General features: G+C 40.7%; 1 protein-coding gene across 1 annotated transcript; it reads left to right on the top strand.

The window, feature by feature from the left end:
- The first annotated feature begins 358 nt into the window (after positions 1–358).
- bag3 (BCL2 associated athanogene 3) lies at positions 359–13,432 on the top strand. The gene is made up of 4 exons (XM_059947820.1): positions 359–781; positions 7,609–7,983; positions 9,815–10,393; positions 11,356–13,432. Exons 1-4 carry the CDS (start codon positions 602–604, stop codon positions 12,049–12,051), a joined length of 1,830 nt encoding a protein of 609 aa, XP_059803803.1. The 5' UTR covers positions 359–601; the 3' UTR covers positions 12,052–13,432.
- Positions 13,433–17,698: the final 4,266 nt, after the last annotated feature.

Genomic DNA, 17,698 nt, shown 5'->3' with positions numbered 1-17,698 from the left:
CAGAAATCACTTGAAGTTCGGTTGCACTGTGATTGGTATTTATGAAAATGGATCCAAGACATGTTTTTGGAAATCCACCTTATATGGAATACCATTCAAATAAAATGACATCTAGTTAAGTCCTTTTATCATTGCTTATCCTTAAATCCCTCGGTGAAACTTTTACCATATTTGGCCATACGGCGACATTTATAGACGGCTTCTTCAAAATTACAAATAAATATTTACTTGGTAAATTTAAAGGGATGAAGAATAATGACTTGGAGCTGGGTGGGGGTGGGGGCAGAAAGACTGCTCTCTGTCAATAGATTCTGACGGTAAAGCTCCTCCCTACTTGTACCAAAAGCCAGTACAGTAAATACGAGCCACTTTCTCAGCACCTATTCCAGGGTTACTGGCGGACGCACTGTAATAGCTTATGCGCGTTGGTTAATCATCTAACCCAGACATTTTCAGAAGAGCGGAGAAACAGCCAGAATATTCCAGCTCTTGGAGACTCTTATTGCTCACTGTTCTTAGATCGTATTCCAGTCCCTTTCCAGCCCAGCCGTAGCCTCCCTCGTCAGTCTATATATTACAGAGAGGGAAGCAAGAGCGCAGAATGGCTCAGTTCACCGTCCCGAGCTTTGCAATGAAGGTTTCTCCCATTACGAAGACCGACGCCGACGCTCTTCCACCAGGCTGGGAGGTTAAGATTGACCCCCAGACCGGCTGGTCTTTCTTCGTCGACCACAACACCAGGACGACAACATGGAGCGACCCGCGACTAGAGTCACAGAAGGTCAGTGCTGTGTCCTTACAGCTTCACAGTCCAAGCGGCAGGCAAAAAGAGTTTCCACCTTTTAATCTGCCGCAGCTCTGTTTCTTGGCGCATTTTAAAAGTGTTTTTCTCGAGTTTTTATTGGGTGATGTGATGTTCTATTTAAGCGCGTGTGGTTGTACCCTCGGTGCGCAGAGACTGCAGTGGCCTGTTATGAACAGTAACCTACCTCTGTGCAGCCTTCAGCAGAGCGCCGCACAAGGGAGGAGGTTCGCTCCTGACCGTTTTTGCACATTCTCAATCACTGTAACAATAATCCAGTTTCCATCTGGGAATAACGATGGCCAGGTATCGTCTTTCCCGACCCTCCCTCCACTGCGCGGGAATGAAAATGACATAGCATTAACAAGTCTTTTAAAGTTACTCAGAACTAAAATGGCATCGCTATAGTTTCAGAGATTAAGACTGTGCTTCAGATGACGCACTGCAGTCCAATCTGATGAAGCGGCAACTGGGTAACCTTTTACTTTCACCCTTTAGAGAGGGTTATTTAAAGCTATTACTGTTACGTTGTTAAATAGGCAGCGTGTGTTTTGAGGGAAGTTGACCCCGTTAATATATATAATCACAAAATAGAATTCCAATGTCGAAATAAAAAAAACCTTAAAATGAGATTAAGCGGGGACATTGGAGATTAGGTTGGATTCGCCAGGAATCCGGTAGACTCAATGGAGTCTGGCAGCTGACACCTTGTTTAACTGACCGAGCCAGTTGTCAGGAGAAAGTTTAGAGACATTGAGGATCTTGTAGAGCTTCACAGCTGTCAGATGTTAAAAGTAGTGCTATGCTGGCGGTGGCATCCGGCACAGCTCAGAGGCATGTAGTGAAGTTTCTGCCGTGTGAAGTCAGCCACCAGAAACTGATTGTTTTTTTCCAGAGGCGCGCTCATAAATCTCAAGTGTTTCAAACAGACGAGGCGAGTGCCCCAGCTTTTGAACCCACGTGCTAAATGAAAGAAACATGTCCAGAGAGATTCAGTGGGAGATAAAACCAAACTGGGGAAAATAAAGAGTTTGCAGATTATAGATAATATTAGGACATACTGCCGTAGTGCCTGAATAGCCTGGTGGTAGATATTGTTGATTAATTGTTACTTAAGAATTCTTTTATGTCATTTTCGTAAATTTTTCTCGATTTTTATATTACTGTTTAAAATAAAAATACATGGGAAATGACACAAATAGTTTGTAGAAAATAGTTTCTCATTTTATTCTGCATGAGCATTCATAACATTCTAAAACTAATTAATTATGAATAATTTTTTGAGAGGCAGTTGTTCTTTTTTTTCCATTGAAGAGTGGTTTACACCCAAACACAATGCAGATTACAAAATTCTGTTGGGATTTCAGAAAGCAGATTATAACTTGATTCCTAAAACTTGACAATGTCTGGAAAGAGTGGGGGAAAGGGGATGACTAAATCCTCTTTGGAAATACTGACAGCCTTGATTTGTGGAAAGGACTTCTTTTTGCTGTATCACTCAGTGATTCTATACCCTGTGATGACCAGAAGGGTGGGAAACTCTGGGCCCTAAATACTTTATTGAGTTCAGCAGGTGGGAGGCAATATTCAAACACTCAGCAAGTCAGCTTTCAACGTGGAAGAAATTGTTTCAATGCAACACACTATTGGCCCTGAGTGAACTGAAGACTAGCAAGTTTCAATGTTGGGTGCAATGTTCCCTCTAATTATTTTTTACTGCTGCATGGACCAACCATTGCTCTGATCAGGAAATTTTTACATCGCCCGAAAACAGTGCAGCACGTTATATAAAGGAAATTCCAGCTGCAAGGCACTGAGGGCTATGTGCGTGAGAGCAGTTCAGTTACTGTGTGGCCATGCACCTGTGCAGATTCGAAGGAACAATGGTTGCGTGTGCCTGAGATTCCAACTTTGACCTGCATGCACTAAAACATTTAACTTGGGTTTTTGGAAAATTATGCTTCATGAGAAAACAATTATTAAACTTTGATAGACTTTCAGGTATTAAACTTATCTGAAAACCACACTGGAAATCTTATCAAGACGTACAAAAAAGCTGGATGAACGCAGCAGGTCGGGTGGCATCCGTTGAAAGAAGCAGTCAACGTTTCGGGTCGAGACCCTTTGTCAGGATTTCGTCTCGACGCAAAACGTTGACTGCTTCTTTCAACGGATACTGCCCGACCTGCTGAGTTCATCCAGCTTTTTTGTACATCTTCATTTGACCACAGCATCTGCAGTGTACTTTGTGTTTACTGTAAATTTTATATTGGTTAAATTTCCCTTAGCTTCCAAATCCACTGAAGTTGTTATTTTCTACTTAGAGGCAATCTGCTTGAATCATATTTTCTTTAAAACCCCACCCTTAAATTTTTTTTTCAAATTTAATCACTTCTAAACATTCTCATTGACTTGGATTCAATTGTCCCTTGTGGTAGTGATGGAAGTTCATTCTCTTGACAACTAATTGGGTGAAAACATGACAAATTCTTTTTTGCTTCCAGTAATTTCATGGATTTGGAGATTCAAGGATATGAAAGTCTGTTAGACAACTATGTGAATGCCTGTGCTGGGACAGCAACTTGACCCCTTACAAAATGTTGGAGGAGAGAATCTCACCATGTTCCAAGAAGTCTGAGTCACTGCTCTTTAAATTAATGAGAAATTCAAAGGGAATTTTAATGAACCCATTAAAAATGCAAACCTAGTAACTTAATAGAGGCCTCTGAAATTATAATCATCATCATAATGTGCCATGACGTATTGACAAGGGCGATTATGGTCTTATCCATGACCATAAATGTTCTTGACAAATTTTTCTACAAAAGTAGTTTGCCATTGCCTTCTTCTGGACAGTGTCTTTACAAGACGGGTGACCCCAGCCAATTTCAATACTTTTACAGAGATTGCCCGCCTGGCATCAGGACTTGTGATATACACCAATTGCTCATATGACCATCCACCACCTGCTCTCATGGTTTCACATGACCCTGATTGGGGATATGGGGCTAAGCAGGTGCTACACCTTGCCTAAGGGTGACCTGCTGGCTAGCGAATGGAAGGACTGCCTTACACTTCCTTTGGTAGAGAAGTACCTCCACCCTGTTACCCATGAAATTATAATAGCTATGTCATAATCACATCCAGTCCTTGAACCCATAAACACTACCTCACTTTTCCTGTTTTGCAATATGTATTTGCAATATTCATTTTTGACTTATATAATGCACAGGAATATGTGCAATTAAAATTGCTAACAACAAAATGCAATCATATGGCTCCTTGAACATATAAAAGTGTTTCGTTGGGTTTTATCCAGTAGATCAAAGGAGATCATGAACTATAAATACAGAAGTAGGAGAGGTTGGGCCATAAATCTTTGGCACTTACTGCCCATTACACCTTTGGCATTTAGAGCAGCAGTGAAGGTCCTCCATCTCTGGTGGTGTTCATTGCTTCCTTCATCATGTCAGTAGCTTCCACTGTTTTCGCTACTCTTAATCATGCAAGTCCCAGGTGGAGATAATACCACCACACTCAGATATAGGATTCTCCATTGCTGTTTCCATAACAATTTTGTTTTACCAGTCGGGGATTTTAGCGCTCCCAAAACCTGCAGGACCAGTGGACCACTCTCAGTCTGGCCTCTACCCTTTGACCTGTTTGGCATGGGTGACCCTACCAAGAGCCAAAGCATAACGCCGTGACTCCAGCTGACGTAGCTCTCTCTGTCACTGAGGCAACCAAGCCTCTGAACCATGACAAAGCTGTGGTCCTCTTAGAGAAAACAAACTTTGGTTCTGTGTATACTGCCGGTGTAACATATAAATGCTTCAGAAGGAAGTAGGTTCAGTAGTTGTTCAGTAGGTTGAACATGTTAGGTCTCTATTCATTGGAGCGTAGAAGGCTGAGGGGGGATTTGATCGAGGTATTTAAAATTTTGAGAGGGATAGATAGATAGCGTTGACGTGAATAGGCTGTTTCCATTGAGAGTAGGGGAGATTCAAACGAGAGGACATGATTTGAGAGTTGGGGGCAGAAGTTTAAGGGAAACACGAGGGGGTATTTCTTTACTCAGAGAGTGATAGCTGTGTGGAATGAGCTTCCTGTAGAAGTAGTGGAGGCCAGTTCAGTTGTGTCATTTAAGGTAAAATTGGATAGGTATATGGACAGGAAAGGAGTGGAGGGTTATGGGCTGAGTGCGGGTAGGTGGGACTAGGTGAGATTAAGAGTTCAGCACGGACTAGGAGGGCCGAGATGGCCTGTTTCCGTGCTGTGATTGGTATATGTTATATGGTTATAAGGAAACTTCATTTTTATATAATTCTTTATTTTTTATAATTGTTGAATGTTGTTTTTTGTTGCATATAGTGCCATACCCCACGGCAAATTCCCGATAAATGTATGTGGCAAATAATTTTGATCCTTGATCTTTGAACCTTTTGTTCTCCACCACTCTTTGTAATGTAGTGGTGAGACCTGGGAGAGGGGTATCACTAGCTTTTAATTTGAGGACCAGAGAGTTGTAGAAGAGATGTTGGAACTTGCAGAGATTGTAACAATGAGATTGGATGAAAGCAGCAAGAATGAGAGTAGACCATTCTGACACGCTGGTGCATTCTGCCATTTGGTTTTGCCTGAACTGCACATCATGTCTAATTGCATGATTGGTCTCGTTTAACTCCCTTTCCAAGGCAAATTTCATTTGACATACAGTAATGTGCAAAAGTCTTGGGCACATGTAAAAAAAATTAGTAAAGGCACTTTCAAAAATAATGAATTGAAAAGTTTCTAATGATCAGAAATACTATAAAGAGCAGTAAACATAATAAAACTAAACCAAATTAATATTCAGTATGACCACCCTTTGCCTTTAAGACTGAATCAATTATCTTAGGTATACTGTTGTGCAGTCTTATAAGAAGATCTGCTGGTAGGTTGTTCCCAGCATCTTGGAGAACTTACCATAGTTCTCCTGCAGACCTTGGCTGTCTCACTTGCTTCTGTCTCTCCAGGTAATCCCAGACAGCCCTGATGATGTTGATATCAAGGTTCTGTGGAGGTCGTACTGTCTGAAAACATATAAAAAATCTGTGGTGCCTGAGACATTTGCACAGTAGGAGTGAAGATTTTGTAGGTAATAACTGCAGATGTTCCACCCCCTATGTGTAAACTCCCAGAACACTACCTGATTCTTCCCTAAATCTCCTATATTTAATTATTAGATTGTTTCTCTCATAATAGATTCTCCCATATGAAGAAATATCATTGCCTTTATCTACTTTTTTGAGTTCATAGATTGGATTCTCCCCCCCCCCCCCATCCACTGTTTCATTTGGTTGTATTCATGTATGGTTGAATGATAATTAAACTTGAATTTGATTTGGTTTTGATTTTTTGGAATATCTGTAACACATCCAAAACAAGGTGGAGCACCACAGATTGATCTACCCAAGGAGTTCTGCAGCTGCAATTCCCACCCATCTTAGAACTATTTGTACACTGAGCCACACTTTGAGATAATTCTTAAAATTGAACTAAACATTGACATCACTTCTGAGGAATGACTGAATCTTAAAGAAAGAATTTCATTTAGGACATCCATGCTCTTGTCATTAACATTCAACATCGGAGCAGCAATGAGAATCTTTAGAGGTGCATGATGTGATGCTTCAGAAATGTTGACTTGCTTTGCCAGTTTCCGGTAGCATGCCTTCATATTCTAATGCAAAATCTTAGCTGTGGGCTGTCTAACAACACTCATTTTGCTAATTTACAATGAAAAGACAAGTAAACCTCTCAGTGGACATTGTCTAAACAAAGCAGATTAAAATACAAAGAGTTATTACTATTTATCAGGACACATATAAATTTGTTTTAAAGAATAATGGACAGAGGTCATCATCTATTAAGCTCATTAACCTAAACTGTACACCTTAAAATACTGTAAGTTTCAGTTCATAGGAAGTGTTGAGAGAGAGACCCTGTGGCATGTCGAATTGTCAGGTGAGCAATAGTTGTTGTTGAACCGTGGATCATGGTCCCTTTGGGGGCTTTGCTGTTTGCTTGCTCGCTGAGTGGCGGGAGTTGATACGCTTTGCTGGAATAAGTTGGGGAAAGGGGAGGGTTAATACTTTTGCTGCTGCTTGTGTGTGGAGGGAGGCTTTGGGGTTCTGACATTTTTTCCTGTCATTAATTCTCTGGGGATTTATAATCTGTTTTGTGGGTGTCTGGGGAGCATAAAAATTTCAGGTTGTATATTGTATGCATTCTCTGATACTAAATGAAATCAGTGAACCATTATCTTTTACCCATAAACTTTGGATGTAGTTCTGTCAACAAGTTATTTCTGATGAAGCTACCACTATTTTAATTTGGAACAGAAAGGGGTGGGAGGATTCAGCAGGTGAAATGTCATCTATGACAGAGAAACACAGCTAACTTTTCAGCTCATTTGCTATTGATAACTGGCATAATTTTCTGTTTTCATTTAAGGGTTCCCAACTGCTGCATTTACCTATGCACTTCATAATGGTAAATTGTTTTTAAAATAGGCCAGCAAGCCTGCTGGTAAGGTTTCATCAGTAACGAAAGCATAATTAATATTAATTGGTTTTGCAAAGTGATTCTCATATATTTTTGTATAGATTTTATTAGAGTCTCAGTACTTAGGTTATTTGTATTTTTTCATAGTTGGTTGGGTGGTTGCTTACTTCCACTTTCAAAATATTATTGCATTCCTGTAAATTTAATCCAAAGATTAAATATTAATTATTAACCTTGTGTTGCATATATTCTTCTTCTAGGAAAGGCAAGGTGTTCACAATGGCCCTCATCCATCAGGATATCCACAACCCTCACAGGATCACTCGAAACTGTGGCATGGCAAGGAATCTGGGTCTTCTAGGCCTCAACTTCGTCCAGGCTACATTCCCATCCCAGTGATCCATGAAGGAGTTCCTGAGCATTATTTACAGAAAGTACACTACTCGCCCCAGCAGCCTGACCTGCAGAGACTTAAAAGTGAAGGAAGGGCACCCTCCCTATTACGGGCACAGTCTCCATCCAGGCTGTCTGCAAGAGCTGAGTCACCTGCTGGGTCTCCATTAGAAGCTACACAAGCAGATAAACAGAGTGGACAAACAACAGCAGCTGCCTCTACTCAGCCTCAAGGGCTGGAGGTAATTTGTCTTATTTGTCTTAAGAGTTTTTTTATTTAGAGAGATAGCAGAGAATAGGCCCTTCTGGCCCTTCAAGTTTCACAGCCCAGCAACCCCTGATTTAACCCTAGCCTAATTAGAGGACAATTTACAATGCCCAATTAGCCTACTAACTGGTACATCATTGGACTGTGAGAGGAAACTGGAGAGCCCTGAGAAAACCTGTGCATTTCACAAAGAGGACATACAGATAACGTTAGAATTGAACTCCGAACTCCAATGCCATGACCTGTAATGGTGTCGCACTAATCACTACGTTACCGTGGCACCCATGGTATTTGGGTTGTGTTCACATACCAGAAAGGGCCAAGTAACGTTCTATCAGAAATTAAAGTTAAATTAAGTTGTCAGTTTCTCAAAACCACTGTTTGCAAATTGATACAAATACATGCTACTAATTTCCAGTAATATTTTACTTTAAACTCTGAACTAAGGTTCCCTCTGACACCATTACAAGGCAAATTATAAAGACGTCACCTGTTCCTTCCAGAAATCTAATTGTAGATCTATTTTTAGACTGTCATGTTTGAGGCTCTAAAAATAACTAACTCATGATGGGATATTCTTGTCTATCTCCTACTCCTCAGTGGCACATCATGTTCCATTAAAAGTTTTACATTTGCCTTTTGAACTTTGGAAATTATATTTTGAATTATAAGCATCAGAAGTCTTTGTAATGATAGTATGATTTTGATAATTTCTCTTATCAGTTCCATTCACATTATGACTGTAGTATTTAATGAACTAAAAACCCTTGGAGCAAAGCACAAAATCCTGGAAGATCTCAGCAGCTCAGGCAGCATTATGGAGGGAGATAGATAGTAGATGTTTTGGGTTGACATGCTTCATCTGGACTGAAAGAGAGAGGGATATAGTCAGTATAAAAAGGTAAAGGGAAGGTGTTAGGTGGATTAGGTGGAGGGGGGGATTGGCAGATACGGGGGAGTGGCAATGGTGTCAGAAGCTGGGTGTTGATAGTTGAAGCTGACAAAGGGATTGAAGGTGGTCTTCTTCAGCCCTTTGTTGTCTCCGCCTACCAACTCCCCCCTCCCCTATCCACATCAACCTGTTCACCTGAATCCCCCTATCACATGCCAGATTGTAAGACCGTAAGACAACAGAGCAGAATTAGGCCATTTGGCCCAATGAGTCTGCTTCACCATTTCATCATGGCTGATTCATTTTCCTTTCATACTGCTTTCTCCCTGTAACCTTTCACACCCTGACTTACCAAGAATCTTATCACCCTCCACTTTAAGGACACTCATTGACCTGGCCTCCAGATGAATTTCACAGATTCACCACCCTCCAGCTGAAGAAATTCCTCCTCATCTCCGTTCTAAATGGTCATCCTTCTATTCTGACTCCCCCACCATAGGAAACACCTTCTCCACATCCACTCCATCAAGGTCTTTTAACAATCGATAGATTTCAATGAGACTTCCCCCCTAAGTTCAGGTAAGTACAGGCCCAGAGCCATCAAACACTCCCCATATGATAAGCCTTTATTTCCCAGAATCACTTTTTGTTGTTTTGCTCCAGCCCTCCCCTTTTATGCATGTTATCCCCTCCCTATCTTCCAGTCAGGTGTTCCCAACCTTTTTTCACACCATGGATCTATATCATTAAGCATGGACCCCAGGTTGGGAACCCCTGGAGGTCTCGACCTGAAACATCCATTTCCCTCCACTGATTTGGATCTAGTGTTTTGTGTGTTGCTCCACATTCCAGCATCTGTGATCTTTTGTACGCTGGTACCTTTAATAATATTGTCTATTTTCATTTGTTTCAGAGTTCACTGTTCCAAATGAGCCCCCAGACATTTTCATCACCGCAGCAAAATCGATCAAAATTAGGAAATTCCCCGCGGTCTTCAGGTTATATTTCTATACCCGTGATTCATGAAGGTGTTGGAGCAAAGCCAATTCAGCAAGTGTATCCCCCAGCGCAACAGGCTCAGTACCCAGCGCATCAGGCTCAGTACCCAGCGCAACAGGCTCAGTACCCAGCGCAACAGGCTCAGTACCCAGCGCAACAGGCTCAGTACCCAGCGCAACAGGCTCAGCAACCTCCACACCAGGCCGAGTACCCAATCCAACAAGTGCCTCAGCCTGTGCAGCAAGCGCAGTACCCCACCCAGCAGGTGTATCATCCCGGCCAGACTGCACAGTACCCTTCCCAGCCAACACAGTACACAGTCCAGCAACCACACCCAGTCGCCTACAAGATTTCCCCTGATGACTGGGGGACAACCAGAGCTGGGGCACAGTCACCGTTAAGAATGACTCGAAAGGAACCATCAAGTCGTGAGAGTTCTCCAGCTCGGATGCCGACACAGGGTCGATCACAATCACCTATGGAGAGACCACAGGTACACCAGCTTGTTTCAGACAAATATCAAAGTATTTTAGAGCATAATTTACCTTTTAAATGGGAGATAATCCAACTGGAAAATGATGAACATGCTACTTCCAAGCATAGACTCCAGAGTAAGCTGGAAAGCGTTACTGAATCAACTTGATTAGGAAAGTGTAACTGGAGACTCACTAGAACAGTCAATGAAGCCATTTTGGAATGAACTTTTTGAGCACGGACACACTGTACTGGCTGCACTTTGTTCTGCCGGTGATATATAGAGAGGCAGGTAAAACCGCAAGTTTACACCATTAAGACAACAATAGTAAAGTACAAATATAAATTTGTGGCACACCAAGGCGAAGCTTGTAAAGTTTCTTAAAGTGGAAGGGCTCCGAGAGTGAGTCTTGTCATTCTTAAGATAGTCTGCACTGCTTGTGCCAGCGATGGTATTCAGTTCTAAGTTAGAAACAATGACAGAGACAGTCAAAAGTGTTTCAGGTAGGATGTTATCGATTTGTAAAATTTAACAGGCTAGTCAACTGAAGCAAATTGAAATTATTCCAGAGATGGACTGAGAATGGATAATCACTTCTTACCTGCAGATACTCCAATAAAAGCATTAAGAATCACCGAGATATTTTACCCAATGTACTTAAACAAAGTGTATTCTTATAAATAGCAAGTACAGAAATTCAAAACTTAAGGCACACAAAGCAGTAATAATGTATAGCAGGGGACCTAACCTTTTTTATGCCATGGACCTTTACAATTAACTGAGGGGTCCATGGATCCCAGGTTGGGAACCCCTGATATATACATTCATTTAATCAGTGTCCCCTCAAAAAGGGTCCAGCCCTATCTTAAATGAAAACAATTGAATGGAAGAATAAGTATGTAAAATTGTTTACATTGTTGAGCTAATTACCTGTACATATTACATTGCCCTCCTCTCCTTCCCATTTCCCCCCATCGCAGGTTGCCCAGCAACGGGTACAGCATCAAGAGCCACCCAGAATGCAACAAGAGAGCAAGTCGATCTCCTCTGGATCAGAGCGTCCTCCAGCGTATATCCCAATTCAAGTCATCAGGCAGCAAGCACATAAACCTCAGCCTAAACCGGAGAAAGCTGAGAGGAGTACTCCATCCCCTGCACCGGGTGGCACCCAGCCTGCAGACAGTGTGCCCGATAAACAGCCCATTACCACCGAAGCAACTCAGAAGCACCCAGGCCTAATAAAGGTAGAGAAAATCCTTCAGAAAGTTCAGAGGCTTGAGGAAGACGTGAGTTTATTTGAAGGAACAGGAACGGATAAACACTATTTGTTGATTGAAGAACTGCTGACCAAAGAGCTGCTGGCCCTCGATTCCGTAGACCCTGAGGGTCGGGATGATGTACGACAGGCCAGAAGGGATGGCGTGAAAAAGGTTCAGAACCTTCTAGAAAGGCTGGAAGAGAAAGCCAGTATGGGCCTAGAAAACAAAAGCTTTCTTGAGCCTCAGCCAGGGAACATGGGAGGATCAACTCAGATGGATTCTGTAGAACAAGACAAGAGGCACACAACAGCTCCCACCAAAGAATCAGAAATGGAAACTGATCCAGGCAAAATCAGCTCAATGAAACCTAGTGATGCCTGCAACTTTAAAGATATTTCAGATAAAAATGAACATTAGTCCTTCAAGATCAAAAGTGTTGTGAAGTTTTAACAATGCATGCCACCAGGAAACCTTTCCATAATATTCTGCCCCAGTATTATTTCTCAGTCATCAATATGGGGAGAGAAAATTACGAACATGGAACCTTATCAGTTAATCCTTGCAAGGCATCAGTTACTTGCAATTAAAGCAAAGTATCATCGGTGGGTTGTTAATCACATGTTAAGCACGCATCGGATTTGCAATGTTTCCTATGTACTCTCTCCTTTATGATTAACCTAGCCAAAGTTACATAAGTATGCCACATGGTGATGAGTTAGAAATCCTTATGAATTGCCAGAGAACAACCTGAGTTATACACGTTACATTTTGCCTGTGTCAGTTTAGTCACTGTTGGGCACTTTATGAAAGATTATTTAAGAGATTGAAGAGAGTTTGAATAGAGCCATATAGATTGAAGTTTCTATATTGTATAAAGGAAGCAATAAATATAGATTGCATTTGCATTGTGCCATATTTCTGTTTTTAAAAACAACCAGAAATCAATAACAGCTTATATATTTTTGCTTGCAGAGAATAATTTGCTTTCCAAATATTGTGGATTTTTATGTGCAAAAAAACATAGTACTAGATTTTTACCTTACTTACTTACAGCCTATTACGTTGCTGGCGTTTACAGCAGCAATGAAGCTCCTCCTTCTTCGTGGTGTTTAAGGCTTCCCTCATCATGTCAGTAGCTTCCTCTCGGTTTTCACTACTGTCAGTCATGGAGACTCAGGAATACCATAGCACTCAGATGTGGAAGGATTCTTCATTGCTGTTTCTGGAACAATCTTGTTTTACCAGTCAGGGTTGTTAGCCCTGAGCTGAACCCCCAAACCTGGAGGACCAGTGGACCACTCTTTCTAACCTGTTTGGCATGGGTGACCCTACCAAGAGCCAAAGCATAAATCCCTGATTCCAGCCAACATACCTCCCGTATCCTACTCCAATCTAGCCAACTGTAATTTCAAATTGGAATCACAAAGACATCCACATAAAAACCATGGGGCCCTTTTCAAATATACATAAGAGGCGCTGATTATGTATTTGGAATCTGATCTGCAATTTAATTTGGGCATGGCCAAGGTAGCTGTTTACTGGAGTAGAAGCCAAAGCCATTTCCTTGTGAGCCAAACCCGATAAACAAAGTGAAAGTGTTTCAAAAAAATCCAGAAGTGCAAAGGAAATGTAAATCTGTAGGAAGGGATGGCCTTAAAAGAAAAGTTTGAATCTTTTCTACTGCCCACCCAACCTTCCCTCCCCCACCCATCCTCTTGGACTTTGGGTGGCTGCCTCCAACTAGCATGATCTTAACAAGCGGGAGGCTCCTTCCCGCCAAATTCCAGGTCGCTTTGGTCACACTGTTGGCAAGTAGCATGCACATGAGTTCCAGCCGTTAAAATCAGTCGACAAAGCAGCCAGCGGGAAGCTTTGCTGCACTCTCGCTCAGAATGAGAGATCTCGCAAGTCATAAGAACCATTTCAATCTGGCCGCACTTAGTAAAAAGCATCTCTTTTTCACGTACCTTGGAAGTGTACAATCATGTAAAGTTTAATGTATTTTATGATGAATTTAAAAATTTTGGCAAAAGCTGCTTATATATATATATATATATATATATATATATTTTCAAACACATGATACAATTTTTAAAAGTCATATCAGAATGCGCGATCATGCTGTTAGCAGGTGACACAATTTTAATGCGTTTGACACATGGCTCCTCTCCCACTGCAGACAGAAAAGTCTTGCCAAAAAGCTCAAAACGGAGACAAGAACTATATTTTTTCTTAAAGAAAGCAGCCCTTTTGGAAAACATAGCTCTCTCATCTTCCTGCTCACTCTTCATACCCAAAGGCTGGACCTGTGTCAAGCACTTGACCATTTGTACTACACTCCAATCTTCCATATCTACAAGAGTGAAAATATTATATTGGGAAAGAAAATCTACTTCAGGTCACAATTGACTCTTTTCAGTCTGGTTTGATGCAACAGGTACTGGTTTTCTTCCTGCACCTCAAGCCAAATAGATTTACAGACAATTGTGTTTAAATGTACTTGTGTTTACATGAAATGAGTCATTTAACTTTGGAATAATACATTACAATCTGAAGTGCTTTGAGATATTTAGAAGATGTGTTAATGGATGGCATGAATGCATGTTTGTTTTGGATAAGTGCCACAAGGAAAGAGAGCAGGAGACACTTTCACCTCATTCATTATGCTGCTCCGTCTGACTTTGGAATGGTTTCTTTTGACCATGATAAACATTAAGCAATATCTAACAAATTGAAGATTAGGAAGATTGACCTTTCTCAGAACAAACAATAAAGACAACATCAAATAATGATTGCAGGTAATTGAAATCCTGAAAGGACACAGAACTAACATCAAAGCAGGGGTTCCCAACCTGGGGTCCACAGACCCCTTGGTTAAAGGAAGGGGTCCGTGGCATTAAAAAGGTTGTGAACCCCTGATCTAAAGCAACAATGGGTAAAATCCTCAGATATTCCCACTTGATGAGCATGAAGTGCCTTTAAGAAAAATAAAGGTGGTGCTTAATGTATGACAAAAATATTGCTACCTGCAATCTAAATCATGGATGGTACCTTAATAATTCATTGGTTGTAATCCTTGCATATGAGCACTGCATTTCACGTCATGAGTGTGTGCTAAAACATTTCTCATTCAAACTTAAATACTGTTGAGCAATTATGATTATAATTTCTCTGCGAGGAAGACAGAGAATGTTTCCACAACAAGTGGACAAATGGGTATATTCAATTGTGTTGGCAAGGACACTGGAAGAATTTCCCCGATAGGATCAGGAATATAGCACATCATGTCCACTTGAATTGCTGGAGATAAGACTGTGGTTTGTACAATGACAATTCCAAGCACACAGCACTCTCACTTGCCAAGGCGATTTTTATGATTTGTCAGTTGATTTAACATTCTTATGTTTGTCTGAATTTCCAGCACCTTTGATGCTATTTAAAAAAATATTTATATATTGCAACATCCAGGCCAACTTCTTTTATCAATATCTAAATAATTAAATTGTCACAGCACTATCTGTCTGTAGATCTCACAGCTCCTCTTGCCATAATGTTAAAAATAACCATGCACTAGAAAATCTTATTTGTACTCTGCTTGTCAATTAGTTTCATTTGCACATGACTATTCACTTTGCTGACTGAACGCAGAGATCAGCAAGTATTTTCATTTCAGTGCAGAAGCTGTCTCTTTCAAAAATAAAGAATAATTCATACCACATTTATAAACGAGTGACCTGTTCCTTTGGAATGAGTTTCAAGTTACCCAAGCAACAGTCCAGCTGATTTCAGTTTTCTATGCATAGACAAAATACAAAAATATCACCATTGTCGCAGAAGTCTCATGCAGTGAAAACCCGTTCATTTGGTTATTTTCATTAAGTTATGAAATAAATGGAGAACAGGCCTGTCTGAGATGATGATCAGAGCCATGACAACAGGAAGTCCTGAGTACAGTTGTACCTTGTTTTGAATGATGTGAATGGAGTTACAAATATAGGCTTACCTGAGGGACTCACCTCACTATTTTCCACTAACAATGTTTACAGCAACTATACATTAGATGTGAAATAAGCGCTATGTTATTTGGAAGAGTGAAATAACCTTATTCCTGAGTATAAAGGAATAAAATTCTTTGAGAAATGTATGGGCGTGTACCATCTTTATCCAGGTTGATAGAAATGCACTTCCTCTACTAAAATAACACCAAAGAATAGTATAGCCTCCTGTTGTGGATTCTGTATGTAATTCTGCTCTCTTACATAAAGTAGCTGGTATGATGTACAAATGTAATAAAGCCATCGTGAGTGGAATGCGTGGTGTGAGTTATTTTTGGACGCACAGGTCTAATGGAAAGTGCTGGAACATTCATGGACTCTCTGCAGCAAACGTCTCCTCCTCCAAATCAGTCTCTCACAAACTGGAAATGGTTGTTTAATTGGTATGTAAATTAATGTAATTAATGATAAAGTTAAATTTGATATATTTTAAACTTCAAACATTTACACAGCTTGTGTTTTTGCAGTGTAAGTAAACTAACTAGCAAAAATCAAAGTTCAAAGTAAATTTATTATCAAACTACATAAATGTCGCCATATAGAACCCTGACATTCATTTGTGGGTATACTCAGTAAATGCATAATAGACTAATAACTACAACTGACTAAGTGTTCAATCAGTGTGCAAAAAAACAACAAATTGTGCAAATTCAAAAAGAAAGAAACATTAATAATAAATAAATAAGCAATAAATATAAAGTAATTGAGATATAGAGTCCTTGAACATGAGTCCATTGGTTGTGGGAACATTTCAGTGCTTGGGTGAGTGAATTTGAGTAAAGCTATCCCCTTTGGTTCAAGAACCAAATGGTTGACGGGTAATAACTGTTCCTGAACCTGGTGGTGTGAGTCTTGAGGCTCCTGTATCACCTTCCTTATGGCAGCAGTGAGAAAAGAGTATGATCTGGGTGGTGGGGGTCCCTGATGCCTTATGCCTTATTTAAGTAATTACATAAAAATGCAAGAGTTTCAATAGATTATAATAAATGTTTCTTGGCTTTTAAGACCAAGAGAAATTGTTCTGATTTGGAAAACAAAATAACTGAGAAAGTTTTAGTTCATAAAATCATCACTGTCCCATAATTACTCTGGAGATTCTAATCCTTATTGAATATAATCATTTTAAGTGGATCTTGTATACTGCTAGCTAGAAATTAGTCAGTGACCGGAAGAATGTTTCTCTGTCTGAAAGGATTGACTCAGTGTCTCCTTTCATTCTTGGCAAAGAGCAGCAATGGTAAAGGGCTGTTAGCATGTCACAAACAGCTCTTCGAATATTGAAAGGCCTAGATAGAGTGGATGTGGAGAGGATGTTTCCATTGGTGGGAGAGTCTAAGACCAGAGGGGATAGCCTCTAAATAGGGGGACATCCATTAAGAAAAGAGATGAGGAGGAATTTCTTTACCCAGAGGGTGGTGAATCTGTGGGATTTGTTGCCATAGGTGGCTGTGGAGGCCAAGTCATTGGGTGCCTTTAAGGTGGAGGTTCTTAATTAGTCAGGGCATGAAAGGTTACAAGGAGAAGACAGTAGAAAGAGGTTAAGAAGAAAATGGATCAACCATGATGAAATGGGCTGAATAGCCTAATTCTGCTCCAATGTCTTACGGTCTTGTAGAGCTGGGGAATGAAACAAGGTTGAAGAAAGTATGAGGGTCTCATTCACCTTAAGCAGGGAGTCTTATGAGCTCGTTGTTCATTTTTAATATCAACTAGGTATGCAACTAAGTGGCTGTACTGTGGGTATTCTTACCTAAGTATAGTGTCAGGCACAACACACAGAATGCTGGGAGAACTCAACAGTCAGGCAGCGAAATGACAGCTGAATTTTCTGTACAAGACCCTTAATCTGAACTGTAAGAAGGAGGAGAGATCACCAGTATAACAAGGTGGAGGGGAGGATTTGAGCAATACTGGGTGGCACTGGAGCTTAGTGGTTAGCACAATGCTTTACAATCCCACCAACCTGGGTTCAATTCCCACTGCTGCCTGTAGGGAGTTTGTATGTTTTC

The sequence above is a fragment of the Hypanus sabinus genome, chromosome 22 (assembly GCF_030144855.1).
Source record: "Hypanus sabinus isolate sHypSab1 chromosome 22, sHypSab1.hap1, whole genome shotgun sequence".
NCBI lineage: Eukaryota > Metazoa > Chordata > Chondrichthyes > Myliobatiformes > Dasyatidae > Hypanus > Hypanus sabinus.
The sequence above is the reverse complement of the archived record's forward strand: the minus strand, read 5'-3'. Positions and strand labels throughout refer to the sequence as shown.